General features: G+C 39.6%; 1 protein-coding gene across 1 annotated transcript; it reads left to right on the top strand.

Moving 5' to 3' along the window:
- Window positions 1-6,930: 6,930 nt before the first annotated feature.
- Window positions 6,931-20,364, top strand: LOC148083133 (uncharacterized). The gene is made up of 5 exons (XM_087785605.1): window positions 6,931-7,124; window positions 11,407-11,574; window positions 13,845-13,982; window positions 17,047-17,178; window positions 20,229-20,364. The coding sequence occupies exons 1-5, from the start codon at window positions 6,931-6,933 to the stop codon at window positions 20,362-20,364; spliced, it is 768 nt and encodes a 255-aa protein (XP_087641731.1).
- The last annotated feature ends 1,454 nt before the right edge of the window (window positions 20,365-21,818 follow it).

The following is a 21,818-nucleotide window of genomic DNA, read 5'->3' on the forward strand; positions in this document are numbered from 1 at the left end:
CATCATTATTGGGATGTATAGATCATTTATCCGTGTAATTCCATTTCCCAAGGTACAGTACACAGAGAATGACTAAGATAATAAATGATTTTCTCTGCTTCTTAAAAACCTTCCCTTCCTGCTTACATAGGGAACAATCTTCGGACCATTAATAGTTTACTTAACTGTTCTCTGAATAAATCTTAAATCTCTGTCTTAAAACTTTGAATGTGACTTAAAAGTTCTTCCTTTTAGGAAAAAAAAGGTTTGTTCTGTTTAGAATACATTCTTAGGCTTGTTATCCAATTAATTGAATAATTAATAATAAATAAATTCTTTTTTTTCCCTTTAAAAAGCCATGAAAGTCTGTCATATGCTGCTCAGAGGAAAAACAAGAGACTCTGGAGAAAACTGTTGTTATGTCTGAGCTACATTCATCTCTCAAACACCTGAGGTCACTTTGAAACATACCAGTGATGTCACAGAGTAAATATATTATTGGCAGATATGAGCATGTCTGTTTTATTTTTGATGCTCTGAAAATGATGTCTTTTTATATTCTGTTTGTGTATGTTGTTTTGAAAGTCGTGTGTTTTCTGACGATCTGTTCATTTATCCCTCCGTTATGGAGTGCTTTTTGTTGATTCATTGAGAAGTAGATATTAAGTAAAGATAATTATTGTTTCCATTAAATAACTGCTGCCACTCCAGAGCTGTCATCGAACCAGAGCTCTGAACCTGGTAGATGCGTGTGTGACTTCCTCTCTATAGTCATTTGAGACGGTCTGTTGAAACTTGTTAAAAAACACAATTAGGAAGACAGGAGTGAAGCTTCCTAAACATTTCGCCTTTGTCCGGGGATTCAACTTTCCAGCAGTGTTAAGAGCGTGAGCAAACAACAGGAATGGTGGCAGCAAAACAGATGATGACGCGTGTGTTTAAAAGCATTCAATCACCCACTTGCCAAAATATACATCTGATAACAGATGTTTCCGTCAGTGCTGGCAACCAAGAAAGATGATAAACATATTTGATTGTTGTGCGGGTATAGAAAGCAGTAACTCTTGTGAGGTTGCACTTGTGTCGAATAAAATGATTTCTATTAATAGATGTTATGTTTCCTTATATCGTAGATTAAAGTCTTTCACAGTGGGATTAACGCATGTGATGATGGTTGCTGTGGGCGAACGAATGGGTGAAGGGTGAACCTTTTCTAACTGTTATCCGATCACGTTGTTGAAGATGACAGTTCAGAATTTGTGTTGAAGACCCTGTTCAGAGTAGAGATCATGTACAGGAAGTTTTGGATCATGTTTATATGAACTGAATTTGTTTTCTCTCTCTTAGAGGACTTGAATGTTTTCTTCTGTCTTCTGCAGGCCAAGTTCTCTGAAATCAACTTGGCCTCGTATGTCAACTCAGGGTGCACTGTGGACATGCAGGTCACTAAATCTGGAACAAAGACGTATTCAGATGATCAGTGTTTTTTTTTTACAAACTCGCAGCATTAAAGCTGCATTCACGTAGTAGAATATTAGATTTCACAGGGTTGTTAATATTTTAACTATTTCATGGAAATATGAAGATTTAAAAAAAAGGTGTACCATATTGTCTGTGTTGTGTTATCACTGAAGGACACACAACAATGTCCGACAAGCAATCTGGCGAAAAGACAGATATCTATTTTTGGTATTTACAAACACAAACAAACAAACACTAACACAAACTCACTCAGCGAACACAAAAACACACACACATATTCGTGAACTTTGAGTTAATTGATGTTCATTTGAATTTGTGTGTTTTAGACTTTCTCATGGACAAACGGATGAACCAGCTTATGAATAGAATGGACTCATCACAAGTATGATAAGCTACGCGGAAACATTTTCCTCTTCTTTCCTTCTGCTGTTGCATTTCATAACGATTAATGGGTGAAGATCGTGGGCAACTGGCATAATGGTGACACATTCAATGGAGGGTTTGAAACTTTGGGTACAAGGTCTTGATCCCTGCAGAACACTCCAGACATCATAGCTACAGCTTAGATCTATATTGTTTTCAACAAACATTTCTATACGTTTTAGAGCAGGTTTTAGGATCAGCTGTTCGGTGGCAGAAGTGTGGTGAGGATGTGGGAGTCCACTTCACTCAACTACCAGTCCACAGTTCATCCCAGCCCGGATGTGAGAGGTTGGTCGACAGGTCGAGGACTTGCGAAGAAAGCAAGGGGGTGACCAGAGAGCAAAACTCAAACTTGTTATTTTTTCTTTCGGTTATGGTCTCATTCTGGGATTCTTCCAGACTGAATCAGTCCTTTGACTACAACAATAAACAAGACTTCAGGACGCTCAGAGATTAGATGAACCTTCTGGAGACGTGTGGGATGTTGGCTTAGCTTTTTTTTATGTTTAATGGTTCATGTGACAATATTCTTTAATTTATTTGATGTCTTTATGCAGTGAGCTTTTCCGCCTAGTTTTAAGACTGACTTGATAGAAAAATGACATAACACTGTGTACAATGAAACATAAGTTGTCATGTTAAATTAATAAGTCTTGCATATGTTGATTCCTATAATTATATAGAATTTAAGCTTGAAACGCATAAGCTCGCCACCAAGCAAATGTAGTATAACGGCTAACTGGGAAACTACTCAACATCTTTAGAACAAGCTTGTTGTCATTTTCCTTTATTCTCATAAAAAATATTTCACCTCAGGCTCTACGTCAAAACATTTCAACTGAGGTGATTTAAATTAACAGTTATGTCTTCACGAGATGATATGTCGTCTCGTGAAGACATACTGTTGAGTTTCAGCGAATGTCAAGAGTGAGATATGAGTTAGATAGATAGTGTGGGTGGAGGATGATGATTTAACTATTAAATTCTCCGAAAGCCTTTATTTATTGGATATGATATTTTCGCTTAGAAATTCTACATTTTCCAGAAGACAATGACATGTATGAGCAAAAGCAAAAATTGTATGTGTATATATATATATATATATATATATATATATTATGTTTGATCGCTTTCTCTAAAATTCTACATTTGAATGTTTTGAAATTATATTATATATATACTGTATATATTTTGATTCTATATATATATTTATATTATTTAAATATTAAAGCCTGCCATTTCTGATTATTTATAACCTATTTATTGGGTGACAATCTTAATTTGTTTTAAACAGTGAAATATTGACGTTCTGGGTTTGTGTTTGTGCTCCTATTTGTTTATGGGGCAAAGCCTGAGGCAGGTTAGGGAGGAGACGTCTTTGTGTGAGTCAACCTCTCAATAGAAAAATGATTTAAATCAGTTATTGAATGAAAAGAAATTCATCCTTTCATGTCATTCAATTATTTAAAAAAAAACATTTGATGCTTCTTTAAAAATAACAACATTTAAATCAAATAAAATATTCAACATTTAAATCAAATAAAATATTCAACATTTAAAACGTTAAATTCAACCATTTAATATTTCGACGGCACTGATATACTTCCATAGTTATATTTCAAAATAATATGGTTGTTTTAAAAATATATTATCTGAGATACAAGTCGATTTTATTCTGAAGGATATAATGGTTAGTTTTATGCTCCTAAAAGCCTCAGAGTCATGAAGTGTAAGATCATGAAAACTAACCTGAAACCTTCAACATCCCTTGTTTAGCAACATCTACTGTCCTGGTCGTAAAGAAAACTCCATGTTTCAACTGGTCTGGTCTCATCAAAGATAATCACCACCAGGTGAAGGACACGTCAGACTCCAGTGCTGTGTCTCAAATCGCATACTAATCTTAGTATGCTAGAAGTTAGTATGCATCAGTTTAGTATGCATACTAACTAGTACGCAAATCCTCCACAGATAGTATGTCTCAAATCAAACTCTGCTGCTACACACTAACCGGAAATCACATGACAGCTTCTTCTTCTACTTCTATTTAACGATGTTTCAAGCAGCTGTTTGAACGCTATCGCCACCTGCTGGCAGCACGTATTGCAAGTTTGGAAAAAGAAATAAAGAAAAAATATGAGAATCTAAATAATCGCGAGATATTTAAGCTGGTATCAGCAGCGAAGACGTGTTTATCCTCCTACTGCTGCTGAAAATACACATTTAAGTATATGCATATATATGCATTTATATATGACTTAACTTCCGTTTAAAACGTCACTAAAATGGCGGCTGTTTAGTGTGGTTAGTGTCCATCGAACCATACTCAGTTTTGTGGGCGTGTTAGTACGCCAATTTAGTATGCATGGCGCACTAAATTTCGCATACTAAGAATTGAGACGCACTAACTCACTAAAAATACTAACTTTTAGTACGTTAGTATGCGATTTGAGACACAGCACAGGTCTACTTGTCCGGCCGAACGACCTCGACGCAGGTTTTAGGAGTCGAGGAGTCACACCACGTTGACGCAGTTCCCGGCGCTCGCTGCTGCCCTCTTGCTGCAGTAGGAGAAGTTGCTGTGATTGGTGGACGAGCCGTTCATGTGCGAGAAGATTCACACAAGAGGTTGAAAGAGCTTCAGTACGATTGACTGACCTTTCACCCCAGTGACCCTGTTGGTATCTCCTCACTGGTGTCTGTCATTTTAAATAGACTTTGTGGATGTGTTGACAACTGAAGTGGGAATAGTTGACATTCCTGTGTGTTGCCAAGTGTTCACTAAACACTTTCAGCAAATATCTCTGCTCCCATCGCTGGAGGAAGAAATGACTGTAACTTTACTGAGATACTAGAAAAATACTAAGTATTTTAGTGCCATCAGAATATCGAAGCATTATTCCAGTTCAATCATTTTTTTTATTTAAAAGTTGAATTTGTTTTTATAAGAAAAAAATAAATAGAGAAATAATTAAATAATTAAAATAATACATTTTAATTTATTTTTCTTCAAATTGAAAAACTATACAAATGTGAGGAATCGTGTCTGAAGTAAATCAGTGTCATTGGAATATTGATGGTTGAATTTAACATTTACTGAAATAGAATTTATATGCTGTATGTATATTTGTATATATATATTTTTAGTCCAACACATTTTATACACATATATCGTACAGTATTGTCTGGTTTAACATTTTTGGGATTTAATTTACAAGACCATCGATTCTTTGAATTAGACATTTTTTTTGATAACTTTTTTTTATTATTTTTTTATGATATTAGCTATATTAGATAGAGCTCACATTATCAATTTATATTTATTTTGTTTAGTATATATATTTTTAAATATATTTATATAGCACACTCCACAACAAATTGGTGGGCTTGACTGTGGAGTCTTCATGCTGAAGGTGAGATAGTTTTAAGTATTTCAAATTCAGGTTCTATTTAACACGTTTATCATTTAACTTGTTTCCAATTTATCTTTTTTATTGTTTTTTTTAGTGGACCTGGTTCTGAGGGAGAACTTAAGGGACTTCCATGAAAGACAAGTCCTACAATATTGAATTACTGAGTGAAGAACCCACGTCTGACCAGATCATTGCAGGACAGAAAACCATGATGACGGAGAGATTCGTTTTTTATTTCACGTGTCACACCTGTATACGTGCCTGTCATGCGCGGAATAGTTTTCAAAACATCTTATTTTTTATTTAAGTCACATTACGTAGCAGGTATCATTAGATCATCCATTATATTCCAGAAGTATCTTTAAAGCGCTGTTTACTCACTAGTTGTGTTGTTTCTAATTATAAATAAACTAAATACGTGTTGAACGTTCAACTAACTCCCCGTTTAATTCAATTTAATCACGCTTTGTCGTTCGATATGAAAATCATGTTTATCATTTGAATGTGTTACAGATTAGTTTAAAAAACATGCTCGCAAACTGGTATTTAAAAATGTCTCTGTTTAACAAAATCACTCGTCTGAAACAACTTCCTGTCCGGATTTACGTTCCGTCTGAAATGACCGGCTGCAGATGGACCCTCCTCGGGCTGGGCGGCCAAGATGTTCACCTGGCGGGGAAACTACGACCTGAGGCGCTAAAACTCCCGCGCGGAGCTCGTTGTTTTCTTTTTATTCACCTTTTGGACAACTTTGTCGAAGCCTCGAGTGTCAGCCATGGCCTTGAACAACTGTTTCATCGTGTTTAGCGACATCAAAGACATCTTGTCGCTCCGACTGACTCCCCTACAATGTCAGAGTTTGTTTTGAAAATACCGGAAGTGGGTCCGCTTAAAATGTCATCCGGGTCTCTGAAGTCCGTTTTATAAATGTTTATTTTATTTTACTTTGTATCATAATATGGTTTCATTTTACTCCAAACACACATCCTATAAACTATATGTTTATATACATATTTATTAAGATATTCTAATTCAAACTTGCATGTCTATAAATACATTTGACGTTTTTCTCAGTGTGTAGTTTTGTTGTTACAGTATTTCACGATTTAGTTTGGGTTAAAATATATTGTATATTTTACCTAGAGTAATCTTATATTTAATACAAGATACATATTAAATGAATATATTTTAAGATATTCAATCTCTGAGCAATTTTTTTTACGTGCACGTTTATAAAAAAACACGTTACATATGTTTTTCTTTTGTTTCAGTATATAAAAATATTTAAAGGTTATCATTGAAAGTGATACATTTTACACTCTACACCAGTAACCACAGATCTTATAAACTATTATAGTTTTTGGTAATCAAGGAGATCTTCAGAGGGATTCAAAAAGTGTATCTATGTATCTATCCTTGTATTCACAGACTGCTTTGACACCACAGACTGGGATGTTCTGCTGAATTCTCATGGTAAGAAACACTGTCTAACAGATTATTTAAATTTCTGCTAAGACTGTCCGCTTTTACATTAATAATAAACCATGGGTAACGAAGGAGGTCAAGGATGTCCTTTACAGGAAGACGATGGCTTTCACTTGAAGGGACAGAGGCGAAGACGAGTACAGGAGTCATGATACTTGACTTTTTGGACTGGAGTCAGAGGAACCACTTTCAGCTGAACACCTCAAAGACCAAGGAGCTTGTCCTGGACTTTGGGAGGCCTAGGACAAACCCAAGTCCAGTGTCCATCAGATGTGACGAAGTGTCCCAACCTGGGAGGCCAACCCACCTCATCAACCCCACCTGCGAGAGCTCGATGGAGGAGTAGAAGAGGCCTCAGAGCAACCCAGTCGGTGCCTGATCATCAAACTGTTATGGTTTGTCTTCAAGCCAGTTTAGTCTTTCCTAATCCACTTGTTTTGCCTGCCTGCCTGTCTGCCCACGTAGTAATTCCGACCTCTCCTCACAGGATAACCGACCTGCTCCGTCCAACCTTCCGCCTGCTCCTCAACCACCAGAACTCCGGTCCCGGGCCACCACCACCTGCGCACCGGCCCTGTCTCTCTCCACCAGCACCGTGGAACTTTCTGCTTCCTCCGAACCTCACCCACCTCAAGCAAGACACTGACGCTTCATTAAAGAGTGCTTTTCGGCCCTCGTCACAGAATGATCAGGCCACACTCGGACTCAGCGGACTAGGAAGCCGTGAAAGGAGCCTTTGCCGCTCAGGGATCACTCCTGGAACACCACAAGCAAACTCTGGATGAGCTGGTAGCAGTGATAAAACAACTTTCTGTAAGTGTTGGTAACCTGCGTGAGCAAGACAAAGCACCTGTAGCTCCCGCTGCTCACACGCATGCCGCTCATCCACCTGCTGCTGTCTCCGTCATGCTGCCTCGTCTCGAGGCATGGGTTCCTACTCCGGATCGTTACGATGGAAACCTGGGTCAGTGTCGAGCATTTTTATTACAATGTGAGATCGTGTTTGTACAACAACCCTACATGTAAGCGACGGAGGGATCCAGGATCGCCTTCATTATAAGCCCCTGTTGCGCCGAGACACTCTCGCCTGGGCAGCAGCTGTTAAAGAGAGAGGTCATCAGACTGCTTTTCTTAACAAGCTTTTGTTGTGGAAATGAAGAAGGTAATTGATCAGCCCGTGAGAGGAAAGGAAGCATCGCAGCGTCTTCTGTCACAGAAGACCGGCGTGATTTGCTGCTACCAGTTTCCTGATGTAATCAGATCTGGTAGTTTCCACCATTTCAATTTATGAAGACATCAGATCCCTGAGGTGAAGTCTCTGCACCTCAAGTTAAGTGGACTTCCAGAGACGTTTAGTCTTTCGACAAAGTCTCTTCAGACTCAGGAGATCTTCATTTGTCCAAGGGCACCATTTTTTCTGAATTTTCAAGTTCGATTTAACAGGTGCCACTTGATCCAGTATTTCATCACAATTGTCCTGTCACCAGTATTTTTATTATACTAAGAGCGGATGTCACGTGATGTGACGTCACAAGGCCATATAAGGAGGTAGGAAGCTGCAGTGCAAAGTTTCACAGCCAAGAGCATGATCACGTCTCATGTCAGCAGCTTTACGTCGTACGCCGTTTGTAGCATCGTTGGTATGTAACACTTTTTATTCTTTAGTGATGTTGAACTTATTTGTGTTGGTTAATCGTTTGATGTCTCGTGCGGGGATCGCCTCATTATCATTTGTGAACGCATGCTGCAGATCAATGTTCATTTATACACAATTAAACTGTGATCATCGTGTGATGATTTGCCTTTAATAGGTAATTGTCTGTTAATTTGAATATACTGTTTCTTAATAATGTACAGTTTATCTTTCAACAATGTATTGCAAATATATTTTGTCTGTTGCTGTTTTCAGTTTTACAAAAAGATTTGCAAGTCAATAAACCTGAGTACAAAGAATCCACCGCTTCAGAGTCTTGATGAGCAAATCGTGTTTAGCTTACTGCCAAAACGCAAGTCAACGTGTGGAGGGCAGGATAACAATGATTAATGAAACAGTGAATCAAACTGTCCATGTTAAGGTGGTCATTAAAGGAAAATGGATCAAACATAGCAGAAAAACTGTCTGCAGTATCGGCTGAGATGACACGCCTCTGAGACCTGACGTTCAAAGGCTTAGGTTCAGGGATGAAGTCCAGGTTAAACAAGACAAGAGAATGATCACTCAGATGGACATCATGTACAGATACATTAGAAATGTCCAGGCCAAGAGTAAAAACCAACTCTAAAATGTGGCCTTTTTAGTTCAGAAATATGTTGCTCAAAATTAAAGGCTGAAGTCGAAGTTAAAAGTTATTATACAGAGCAAGATGTGACGTCATCAACATATAGATTAAAGTCTCCAAGAATAAGAACAGATTCCAAGTCAAGTCAAGTTCTTTTATTGTCAAATAAATCTACAATAAAATGCAAGTTGTAAAAAAAGATCAAAGTCGTTCTTGTATCGCTGAAACAATCTGGGTGTACGTGTGATGAAGTGAACTTTGTACAGGTGTGGCAGCAACAGGTGATCTCCACAAAACTGTTGAAGCGCTCGTGACCACTCCTGGATTCTTTCCTCTACTTGAACATTTTGACAAAAAAGTGTAAAACAGAGACGTCTTGACCCTCGTGGTAAATGTTTTGTTTTCCATATTGTAACCGTGTGAATCAACAAACAATGTTGCACTGTTGGTCTCTGACAGGACACACCCCCTCACTCACGGGCGTTTTCATCGATCAGTGTTTCCCTGAGTCTGGATCAGAAGGAGCTGAGCTCACCTGGAAGTTTCATCTACAAACATGGACACAAGTCTTCAGAGCAGAGAGCTGCTCACAGGTCAGTGACTTTCTCACCGTCTACAATCTATCATGTCTGCCCAGCAAGAGTGAATGAATGAATGAAGGGTGTGGTCGTGAGATGAATGAATGAATCAAGAGTGTGGTCGTGAGGTGAATAAATGAATCAAGAGTGTGGTCGTGAGGTGAATAAATGAATCAAGAGTGTGGTCATGAGGTGAATGAATGAATCAAGAGTGTGGTCGTGAGGTGAATAAATGAATCAAGAGTGTGGTCGTGAGGTGAATAAATGAATCAAGAGTGTGGTCATGAGGTGAATAAATGAATCAAGAGTGTGTTCATGAGGTGAATAAATGAATCAAGAGTGTGGTCATGAGGTGAATGAATGAATCAAGAGTGTGTTTATGAGGTGAATAAATGAATCAAGAGTGTGGTCGTGAGGTGAATAAATGAATCAAGAGTGTGGTCGTGAGGTGAATGAATGAATCAAGAGTGAGGTCATGAGGTGAATGAATGAATCAAGAGTGTGGTCGTGAGGTGAATGGATGAATCAAGAGTGTGGTCGTGAGGTGAATGAATGAATCAAGAGTGTGGTCTTGAGGTGAATGAATGAATCAAGAGTGTGGTCGTGAGGTGAATGAATGAATCAAGAGTGTGGTCGTGAGGTGAATGAATGAATCAAGAGTGTGGTCTTGAGGTGAATAAATGAATGAAGAGTGTGGTCTTGAGGTGAATAAATGAATCAAGAGTGTGGTCGTGAGGTGAATGAATGAATCAAGAGTGTGGCCGTGAGATGAATGAATGAATGAATCAAGGGTGTGGTCGTGAGGTGAATAAATGAATCAAGAGTGTGGTCGTGAGGTGAATAAATGAATCAAGAGTGTGGTCGTGAGGTGAGTAAATGAATCAAGAGTGTGGTCGTGAGGTGAGTAAATGAATCAAGAGTGTGGTCGTGAGGTGAATAAATGAATCAAGAGTGTGGTCTTGAGGTGAATAAATGAATCAAGAGTATGGTCGTGAGGTGAATAAATGAATCAAGAGTGTGGTCGTGAGGTGAATAAATGAATCAAGAGTGTGGTCGTGAGGTGAATGAATGAATCAAGAGTGAGGTCATGAGGTGAATGAATGAATCAAGAGTGTGGTCGTGAGGTGAATAAATGAATCAAGAGTATGGTCGTGAGGTGAATGAATGAATCAAGAGTATGGTCGTGAGGTGAATAAATGAATCAAGAGTGTGGTCGTGAGGTGAATAAATGAATCAAGAGTGTGGTCGTGAGGTGAATGAATGAATCAAGAGTATGGTCGTGGGGTGAATAAATCAATCAAGAGTCAAAAGAATCAACAATCAAAGTTCAAGACACTCATGAGTGGATGAAGAGTTGATGGATATAAAACACAGGTGTGGCAGCAGCAGGTGAACTTTGATCCTTGACTGTTTTAACAACTTCTGTTCCAGCATCTTTTTATTTCATTAATAAAAGTTTATCAGAGACAAAACCAGAGTCAAAGTTCATGTTGAGAGCGACAACAACTTGTTATCTATCAGTCAGTATCAGAGAGTGAACACATGCATTAATTTATTCTTTAACTCAAGTGACACAAACATTCAGATCCATGATGCTGTTGTGTTTGTGTGCAGGTGTGGACACAGAGGAGGAAGATCCTCCCTCTAAAAAACTTCAGGGTGAAGACCATGACAGTCAGACCAGAGCTCAGAGGTGAGAAGATCACTTCTCCTGTCAGACCTTCAAATACTGGAATCATTTTCTCACTTCAACTTGTGTGTGTTCAGATCAAAGCTACGTACATCTGCTGGACCTGGACCTGGACCTGGACCTGGACCTGGACCTGGACCTGGACCTGGACCTGGACCTGGACCTGCTCCCAGCTGTGTGTCTCTGAAGAGTGACAGGTCTATGGGAAGATATTTTGACTTCAAAGGTGAACAGAAGCATCAGAGGTGAGAGACAACAGGAGCAACATGAGAACATCTAGTAGTTATTTAAATATGCAGAGAAAACTATACAGTATATCTATACACATGAGAGGAAGAAGAAAAAAAAGACAGAGAGGGAGAGAATTAAAGCAGTGTTTGCAGTATTGCACTTAAAGCTATATTTTACATTCACCACAGAATATTGCATGTGATTAAGGTGAGGTAGTGTCTCGTTCTTTTTTGCAGTGTTCAGTGTTTTTTATTTGCAGTCAGTCTGGCTGTTCTCGGGAGAAAACTGTTAAAGAAGTTTTTCACACCTGTATTTGGGGATCCTCTGCCATTCTTCCTTGAAGAACCTTTTCTAGTTCTGTTAGGTTGTATGGTGAACGTTGATGGACAGACATTTCAAGAATGGTCACAGAGTTGTTCCGAAGCAACTCCTTTGTTATTTTGGTTCTGCTCGGGGTCATTGTCTTGTTGGAAGGAGAACCTTCGGCCCAGTCTGAGGTCCTGAGCACTCAAGGGTTTCTTCCAGGATATCTCTGTACTTGCATTCATCTTTCCTTCAAACCCTGCAGCTGAAAAACACCCTCATAGCATGAAGCTGCGTCCACTGTGCTTCACTGTTGGATAGTACTGGACACTTGATGAGCAGTGCCTGGTTTTCTCCACACATTCCTCTGAGAATTGAGGCCAAAGAGTTCCATCTTGGTCTCCTCAGACCAGAGAATCTTATTTCTCATAGTCTGGGAGTCCTTCACGTGTTTTTTGACAAACTCTATGCAGGCTTTCATACGTCCTACACTGAGGAGAGGCTTCCGTGGGGCCACTCTGCCATGAAGCCCTGACTGGTGGAGAACTGCACTGATCGTTGACTTTCGAGAACTTCCTCATGTCTTCACTGCATCTCTGGAGCCACAGTGATCTTTGGGTTCTTCTTCACCTCTCTCACCAAGGCTCTTCTCCCACGATTGCTCAGTTTGGCTGGACGGCCAGGTCTAGGAAGAGTTCTGCTCGTCCCAAACTTTTCCAAACCATTTAAGGATTATGGAGGCCACTGTGCTCTGAGGAACCTTGAGTGCTGCAGAAATTATTCTGTAACCTTGGCCTGATCTGTGCCACAATTCTGTCTCTGAGCTCTTCAGGCAGTTCCTCCGACGTCATGATTCTTATTTGCTCTGACATGCATTGTGAGCTGTGAGGTCTTATATAGACAGGAGTGTGTTTCCTAATCCAGTCAGTTTAATGAAACACAGCTGGACTCAATGAAGGTGTAGAACCATCTCAAGGAGGATCAGAAGAAATGGACGACATGTCAGTTAAATATGAGTCACAGCAAAGGGTCTGAATACTTATGACCATGTGATGATTTCAGTTTTCATTATTTAATACATTTGTAAAAACTTCTACATTTCAGTTTTTTTCTGTCAAGGTGCGGAACTAAGTGAACATTAATGAGGAAGAAAAATGAACTTAAATGATTTTAGCGAATGGCTGCAATGAAACAAAGAGTGAAAAATCAAAAGCTCATATGATCCACTGATTACTTTCTGTACCCACCGTATGTAGTTACGTGTATGTGTATTTGAAGTACAGGTACAGATCTCATGCTACGAGTGTCTAGAAAATATACACCAAACTTCTCAGAGATTGAGGTGCAAAAGAAATCTGTGACTCACACCTGCAGATTCAAGAGTCTTTAGTAACTTGTACTCGTAAACTTATGTAAAAATATAGTCAAGGTTTCTTTTTCGTCTTTTACGACTACAAGTCTTCAATCACTCATGTGTACCTTCTTGATTACGAGTATGAATATGTAGTTACGTCAATGCAACTTAATAGTACGAGTACACATGTCATGTAACGGGTACGTTAGTTGGACTAAAGCACACGTTCATGACTTCATACATATTTGACTTGACTTACGGACATATTTAGTAGAAGATCTACGAACTTCTTAGTACATGAGGCACCAGGTTCTTTAGGAAAACAACAATCTCACCACACCTGTCGGAATCCCCTCCCATCGGCACATTTGTAAACTTGCCAATTTTCCCGCCTTTTGAAATAAACGTGCACAAACTAGAATATACATACGTACACATAATTTTAAGAACATCAGAAATGCACATGCTATTGTTGCCATTGATATGTATATTCCTGTGACATCGCAAAGAACCCAAGTTACAGTGCATGGAGCTCACCCTCCCTGTTGGAAGCTGAATCTGATCAGTGGAGGTTGTAACTCTTTCAAGTACTGGAATCATTTTCTCTCTTGTCTTGTGTGTATTCAGATCAAAACTATGTACATCTGCTGGACCTGGACCTGGACCTGGACCTGAACCTGAACCTGCTCCCAGCTGTGTGTCTCTGAAGAGTGACAGGTCTATGGGAAGATATTTTGACTTCAAAGGTGAACAGAAGCATCAGAGGTGAGAGACAACAGGAGCAACACGAGAACATCTAGTGGTTATTTAAATATGCAGAGAAAATTATACAGTATATCTTTACACATGAGAGAAAAAAATAGATATTATATGAAACCATCTTTCAGGAGACTCAAGGTCGCTGCACAATAAAATCAAAAATAGGATAAAATCACACAATTGAACCATACAATTACATTTCTTCTTTTAGGAATTACTTTTACTATTGTCCTGGATGAACTCCCATTTATGTTACGACCTGTTCGTCTGTCCGTCTGTCTGTCTGTCTGTCTGTCTGTCTGTCTGTCTGTCTGTCTGTCTGTCTGTCTGTCTGTCTGTCTATTCCCAAAATATAATACAAAACCCAATACAAAATACAAATTGGGAAAAACACTCTTCACTCCAACACTTTGTAACAATCAACTTAAATACTGGCTCACAGCCGTCAAAGAGGCAACAAAAGGAAAAGGCTGCTCAAGAGAACGCAGGCCAAGCAAACAACTACAATTTTACAACAATGAGTTAACGTTTAAAATATACAAACAAAAGAACCAAACTAAACTCCCAGTTACAGTGCATGGAACTGAACCTTCCTGTTAGAGGCTAAATCTGATCAGTGGAGGTCGTAACACATCACACCTTCAAATACTGGAAATACTTTCTCACTGCGACTTGTGTTTGTTCAGATCAAAGCTACTTAAATCTGCTGGACCTGGACCTGGACCTGGACCTGGACCTGGACCTGGACCTGCTCCCAGCTGTGTGTCTCTGAAGAGTGACGGGTCTATGGGAAGAATAATTAACTTCAAAGGTGAACAGAAGCATCAGAGGTGAGAGACAACAGGAGCAACATGAGAACATCTAGTAGTTATTTAAATATGCAGAGAAAACTATACAGTATATCTTTACACATGAGAGGAAGAAGAAAAAAAAGACAGAGAGGGAGAGAATTAAAGCAGTGTTTGCAGTATTGCACTTAAAGCTATATTTTACATTCACCACAGAATATTGCATGTGATTAAGGTGAGGTAGTGTCTCGTTCTTTTTTGCAGTGTTCAGTGTTTTTTATTTGCAGTCAGTCTGGCTGTTCTCGGGAGAAAACTGTTAAAGAAGTTTTTCACACCTGTATTTGGGGATCCTCTGCCATTCTTCCTTGAAGAACCTTTTCTAGTTCTGTTAGGTTGTATGGTGAACGTTGATGGACAGACATTTCAAGAATGGTCACAGAGTTGTTCCGAAGCAACTCCTTTGTTATTTTGGTTGTGCTCGGGGTCATTGTCTTGTTGGAAGGAGAACCTTCGGCCCAGTCTGAGGTCCTGAGCACTCAAGGGTTTCTTCCAGGATATCTCTGTACTTGCATTCATCTTTCCTTCAAACCCTGCAGCTGAAAAACACCCTCATAGCATGAAGCTGCGTCCACTGTGCTTCACTGTTGGATAGTACTGGACACTTGATGAGCAGTGCCTGGTTTTCTCCACACATTCCTCTGAGAATTGAGGCCAAAGAGTTCCATCTTGGTCTCCTCAGACCAGAGAATCTTATTTCTCATAGTCTGGGAGTCCTTCACGTGTTTTTTGACAAACTCTATGCAGGCTTTCATACGTCCTACACTGAGGAGAGGCTTCCGTGGGGCCACTCTGCCATGAAGCCCTGACTGGTGGAGAACTGCACTGATCGTTGACTTTCGAGAACTTCCTCATGTCTTCACTGCATCTCTGGAGCCACAGTGATCTTTGGGTTCTTCTTCACCTCTCTCACCAAGGCTCTTCTACCACGGTCTAGGAAGAGTTCTGCTCGTCCCACACTTTTCCAAACCATTTAAGGATTATGGAGGCCACTGTGCTCTGAGGAACCTTGAGTGCTGCAGAAATTCTTCTGTAACCTTGGCCTGATCTGTGCCACAATTCTGTCTCTGAGCTCTTCAGGCAGTTCCTCCGACGTCATGATTCTTATTTGCTCTGACATGCATTGTGAGCTGTGAGGTCTTATATAGACAGGAGTGTGTTTCCTAATCCAGTCAGTTTAATGAAACACAGCTGGACTCAATGAAGGTGTAGAACCATCTCAAGAAGGATCAGAAGAAATGGACGACATGTCAGTTAAATATGAGTCACAGCAAAGGGTCTGAATACTTATGACCGTGTGATGATTTCAGTTTTCATTATTTAATACATTTGTAAAAACTTCTACATTTCAGTTTTTTTCTGTCAAGGTGCGGAACTAAGTGAACATTAATGAGGAAGAAAAATGAACTTAAATGATTTTAGCGAATGGCTGCAATGAAACAAAGAGTGAAAAATCAAAAGCTCATATGATCCACTGATTACTTTCTGTACCCACCGTATGTAGTTACGTGTATGTGTATTTGAAGTACAGGTACAGATCTCATGCTACGAGTGTCTAGAAAATATACACCAAACTTCTCAGAGATTGAGGTGCAAAAGAAATCTGTGACTCACACCTTCAGATTCAAGAGTGTTTAGTAACTTGTACTCGTAAACTTATGTAAAAATATAGTCAAGGTTTCTTTTTCGTCTTTTACGACTACAAGTCTTCAATCACTCATGTGTACCTTCTTGATTACGAGTATGAATATGTAGTTACGTCAATGCAACTTAATAGTACGAGTACACATGTCATGTAACGGGTACGTTGGACTAAAGCACACGTTCATGACTTCATACATATTTGACTTGACTTACGGACATATTTAGTAGAAGATCTACGAACTTCTTAGTACATGAGGCACCAGGTTCTTTAGGAAAACAACAATCTCACCACACCTGTCGGAATCCCCTCCCATCGGCACATTTGTAAACTTGCCAATTTTCCCGCCTTTTGAAATAAACGTGCACAAACTAGAATATACATACGTACACATAATTTTAAGAACATCAGAAATGCACATGCTATTGTTGCCATTGATATGTATATTCCTGTGACATCGCAAAGAACCCAAGTTACAGTGCATGGAGCTCACCCTCCCTGTTGGAAGCTGAATCTGATCAGTGGAGGTTGTAACTCTTTCAAGTACTGGAATCATTTTCTCTCTTGTCTTGTGTGTATTCAGATCAAAACTATGTACATCTGCTGGACCTGGACCTGGACCTGAACCTGAACCTGCTCCCAGCTGTGTGTCTCTGAAGAGTGACAGGTCTATGGGAAGATATTTTGACTTCAAAGGTGAACAGAAGCATCAGAGGTGAGAGACAACAGGAGCAACACGAGAACATCTAGTGGTTATTTAAATATGCAGAGAAAATTATACAGTATATCTTTACACATGAGAGAAAAAAATAGATATTATATGAAACCATCTTTCAGGAGACTCAAGGTCGCTGCACAATAAAATCAAAAATAGGATAAAATCACACAATTGAACCATACAATTACATTTCTTCTTTTAGGAATTACTTTTACTATTGTCCTGGATGAACTCCCATTTATGTTACGACCTGTTCGTCTGTCCGTCTGTCTGTCTGTCTGTCTGTCTGTCTGTCTGTCTGTCTGTCTGTCTGTCTGTCTGTCTGTCTGTCTGTCTATTCCCAAAATATAATACAAAACCCAATACAAAATACAAATTGGGAAAAACACTCTTCACTCCAACACTTTGTAACAATCAACTTAAATACTGGCTCACAGCCGTCAAAGAGGCAACAAAAGGAAAAGGCTGCTCAAGAGAACGCAGGCCAAGCAAACAACTACAATTTTACAACAATGAGTTAACGTTTAAAATATACAAACAAAAGAACCAAACTTAACTCCCAGTTACAGTGCATGGAACTGATCCTTCCTGTTAGAGGCTAAATCTGATCAGTGGAGGTCGTAACACATCACACCTTCAAATACTGGAAATACTTTCTCACTGCGACTTGTGTTTGTTCAGATCAAAGCTACTTAAATCTGCTGGACCTGGACCTGGACCTGGACCTGCTCCCAGCTGTGTGTCTCTGAAGAGTGACAGGTCTATGGGAAGAATAATTAACTTCAAAGGTGAACAGAAGCATCAGAGGTGAGAGACAACAGGAGCAACATGAGAACATCTAGTGGTTATTTAAATATGCAGAGAAAACTATACAGTATATCTTTACACATGAGAGGAAGAAGACAAAAAAGACAGAGAGGGAGAGAATTAAAGCAGTGTTTGCAGTATTGCACTTAAAGCTATATTTTACATTCACCACAGAATATTGCATGTGATTAAGGTGAGGTAGTGTCTCGTTCTTTTTTGCAGTGTTCAGTGTTTTTTATTTGCAGTCAGTCTGGCTGTTCTCGGGAGAAAACTGTTAAAGAAGTTTTTCACACCTGTATTTGGGGATCCTCTGCCATTCTTCCTTGAAGAACCTTTTCTAGTTCTGTTAGGTTGTATGGTGAACGTTGATGGACAGACATTTCAAGAATGGTCACAGAGTTGTTCCGAAGCAACTCCTTTGTTATTTTGGTTCTGCTCGGGGTCATTGTCTTGTTGGAAGGAGAACCTTCGGCCCAGTCTGAGGTCCTGAGCACTCAAGGGTTTCTTCCAGGATATCTCTGTACTTACATTCATCTTTCCTTCAAACCCTGCAGCTGAAAAACACCCTCATAGCATGAAGCTGCGTCCACTGTGCTTCACTGTTGGATAGTACTGGACACTTGATGAGCAGTGCCTGGTTTTCTCCACACATTCCTCTGAGAATTGAGGCCAAAGAGTTCCATCTTGGTCTCCTCAGACCAGAGAATCTTATTTCTCATAGTCTGGGAGTCCTTCACGTGTTTTTTGACAAACTCTATGCAGGCTTTCATACGTCCTACACTGAGGAGAGGCTTCCGTGGGGCCACTCTGCCATGAAGCCCTGACTGGTGGAGAACTGCACTGATCGTTGACTTTCGAGAACTTCCTCATGTCTTCACTGCATCTCTGGAGCCACAGTGATCTTTGGGTTCTTCTTCACCTCTCTCACCAAGGCTCTTCTCCCACGGTCTAGGAAGAGTTCTGCTCGTCCCACACTTTTCCAAACCATTTAAGGATTATGGAGGCCACTGTGCTCTGAGGAACCTTGAGTGCTGCAGAAATTCTTCTGTAACCTTGGCCTGATCTGTGCCACAATTCTGTCTCTGAGCTCTTCAGGCAGTTCCTCCGACGTCATGATTCTTATTTGCTCTGACATGCATTGTGAGCTGTGAGGTCTTATATAGACAGGAGTGTGTTTCCTAATCCAGTCAGTTTAATGAAACACAGCTGGACTCAATGAAGGTGTAGAACCATCTCAAGAAGGATCAGAAGAAATGGACGACATGTCAGTTAAATATGAGTCACAGCAAAGGGTCTGAATACTTATGACCGTGTGATGATTTCAGTTTTCATTATTTAATACATTTGTAAAAACTTCTACATTTCAGTTTTTTTCTGTCAAGGTGCGGAACTAAGTGAACATTAATGAGGAAGAAAAATGAACTTAAATGATTTTAGCGAATGGCTGCAATGAAACAAAGAGTGAAAAATCAAAAGCTCATATGATCCACTGATTACTTTCTGTACCCACCGTATGTAGTTACGTGTATGTGTATTTGAAGTACAGGTACAGATCTCATGCTACGAGTGTCTAGAAAATATACACCAAACTTCTCAGAGATTGAGGTGCAAAAGAAATCTGTGACTCACACCTGCAGATTCAAGAGTGTTTAGTAACTTGTACTCGTAAACTTATGTAAAAATATAGTCAAGGTTTCTTTTTCGTCTTTTACGACTACAAGTGTTCAATCACTCATGTGTACCTTCTTGATTACGAGTATGAATATGTAGTTACGTCAATGCAACTTAATAGTACGAGTACACATGTCATGTAACGGGTACGTTGGACTAAAGCACACGTTCATGACTTCATACATATTTGACTTGACTTACGGACATATTTAGTAGAAGATCTACGAACTTCTTAGTACATGAGGCACCAGGTTCTTTAGGAAAACAACAATCTCACCACACCTGTCGGAATCCCCTCCCATCGGCACATTTGTAAACTTGCCAATTTTCCCGCCTTTTGAAATAAACGTGCACAAACTAGAATATACATACGTACACATAATTTTAAGAACATCAGAAATGCACATGCTATTGTTGCCATTGATATGTATATTCCTGTGACATCGCAAAGAACCCAAGTTACAGTGCATGGAGCTCACCCTCCCTGTTGGAAGCTGAATCTGATCAGTGGAGGTTGTAACTCTTTCAAGTACTGGAATCATTTTCTCTCTTGTCTTGTGTGTATTCAGATCAAAACTATGTACATCTGCTGGACCTGGACCTGGACCTGAACCTGAACCTGCTCCCAGCTGTGTGTCTCTGAAGAGTGACGTGTCTATGGGAAGATATTTTGACTTCAAAGGTGAACAGAAGCATCAGAGGTGAGAGACAACAGGAGCAACACGAGAACATCTAGTGGTTATTTAAATATGCAGAGAAAATTATACAGTATATCTATACACATGAGAGAAAAAAATAGATATTATATGAAACCATCTTTCAGGAGACTCAAGGTCGCTGCACAATAAAATCAAAAATAGGATAAAATCACACAATTGAACCATACAATTACATTTCTTCTTTTAGGAATTACTTTTACTATTGTCCTGGATGAACTCCCATTTATGTTACGACCTGTTCGTCTGTCTGTCTGTCTGTCTGTCTGTCTGTCTGTCTGTCTGTCTGTCTGTCTGTCCGTCTGTCTGTCTGTCTGTCTGTCTGTCTGTCTGTCTGTCTATTCCCAAAATATAATACAAAACCCAATACAAAATACAAATTGGGAAAAACACTCTTCACTCCAACACTTTGTAATAATCAACTTAAATACTGGCTCACAGCCGTCAAAGAGGCAACAAAAGGAAAAGGCTGCTCAAGAGAACGCAGGCCAAGCAAACAACTTCAATTTTACAACAATGAGTTAACGTTTAAAATATACAAACAAAAGAACCAAACTTAACTCCCAGTTACAGTGCATGGAACTGACCCTTCCTGTTAGAGGCTAAATCTGATCAGTGGAGGTCGTAACACATCACACCTTCAAATACTGGAAATACTTTCTCACTGCGACTTGTGTTTGTTCAGATCAAAGCTACGTACATCTGCTGGACCTGGACCTGGACCTGGACCTGGACCTGGACCTGGACCTGGACCTGGACCTGGACCTGCTCCCAGCTGTGTGTCTCTGAAGAGTGACAGGTCTATGGGAAGAGATATTAACTTCAAAGGTGAACAGAAGCATCAGAGGTGAGAGACAACAGGAGCAACATGAGAACATCTAGTGTTTATTTAAATATGCAGAGAAAACTATACAGTATATCTATACACATGAGAGGAAGAAGAAAATAACAATAATAATAAATCTTATTTAAAACCATCTCTCAGGAGACTCAAGGTCGCTGCACAATAAAATCACAAATACAATAAAATCACACAATACAATAAAATCACACAATACAATAAAATCACACAATACAGGTGGTTTTGAGCTGAGCTGTAAAGAGGGAGAGAGAGTTCCAGTGTGGGGGTGGAAGTGACGAGTTGGGTTTGCATGGAAGGTAGAGCTGGGTGTCATCATCGAAGCAGTGGAAACTGGTGGTGAAAGAGAGACAGAGAGGGAGAGAATTAATGGCAGTGTTTGCAGTATTTCAATTGAATGTTTATTTTACATTCACCACAGAATATTGCATGTGCAGCTGCTGTGGGACAGACAGGTGCTGTTGGACTCATGAAGAAATCCACAACTTGATGTCAAATACAGTGAATTCATTTCACTGGATCATTCCATCTGTTGTTGAAGAAGTTTGTATCATGTGACGACCAACAGTCTCTTCAGTTGTTGA

This window comes from Callionymus lyra, chromosome 3, assembly GCF_982586985.1.
Source record: "Callionymus lyra chromosome 3, fCalLyr1.hap1.1, whole genome shotgun sequence".
Taxonomy (NCBI): domain Eukaryota; kingdom Metazoa; phylum Chordata; class Actinopteri; order Syngnathiformes; family Callionymidae; genus Callionymus; species Callionymus lyra.

Coding starts and splice junctions, on each gene's coding strand:
- LOC148083133 (XM_087785605.1), top strand. CDS start 6,931: ATGATACTTGACTTTTTGGACTGGAGTCAGAGGAACCACTTTCAGCTG. Junction 11,575..13,844: donor GGTGAACAGAAGCATCAGAG/GTGAGAGACAAC, acceptor GTGTGTATTCAG/ATCAAAACTATGTACATCTG. Junction 13,983..17,046: donor GGTGAACAGAAGCATCAGAG/GTGAGAGACAAC, acceptor GTGTGTATTCAG/ATCAAAACTATGTACATCTG.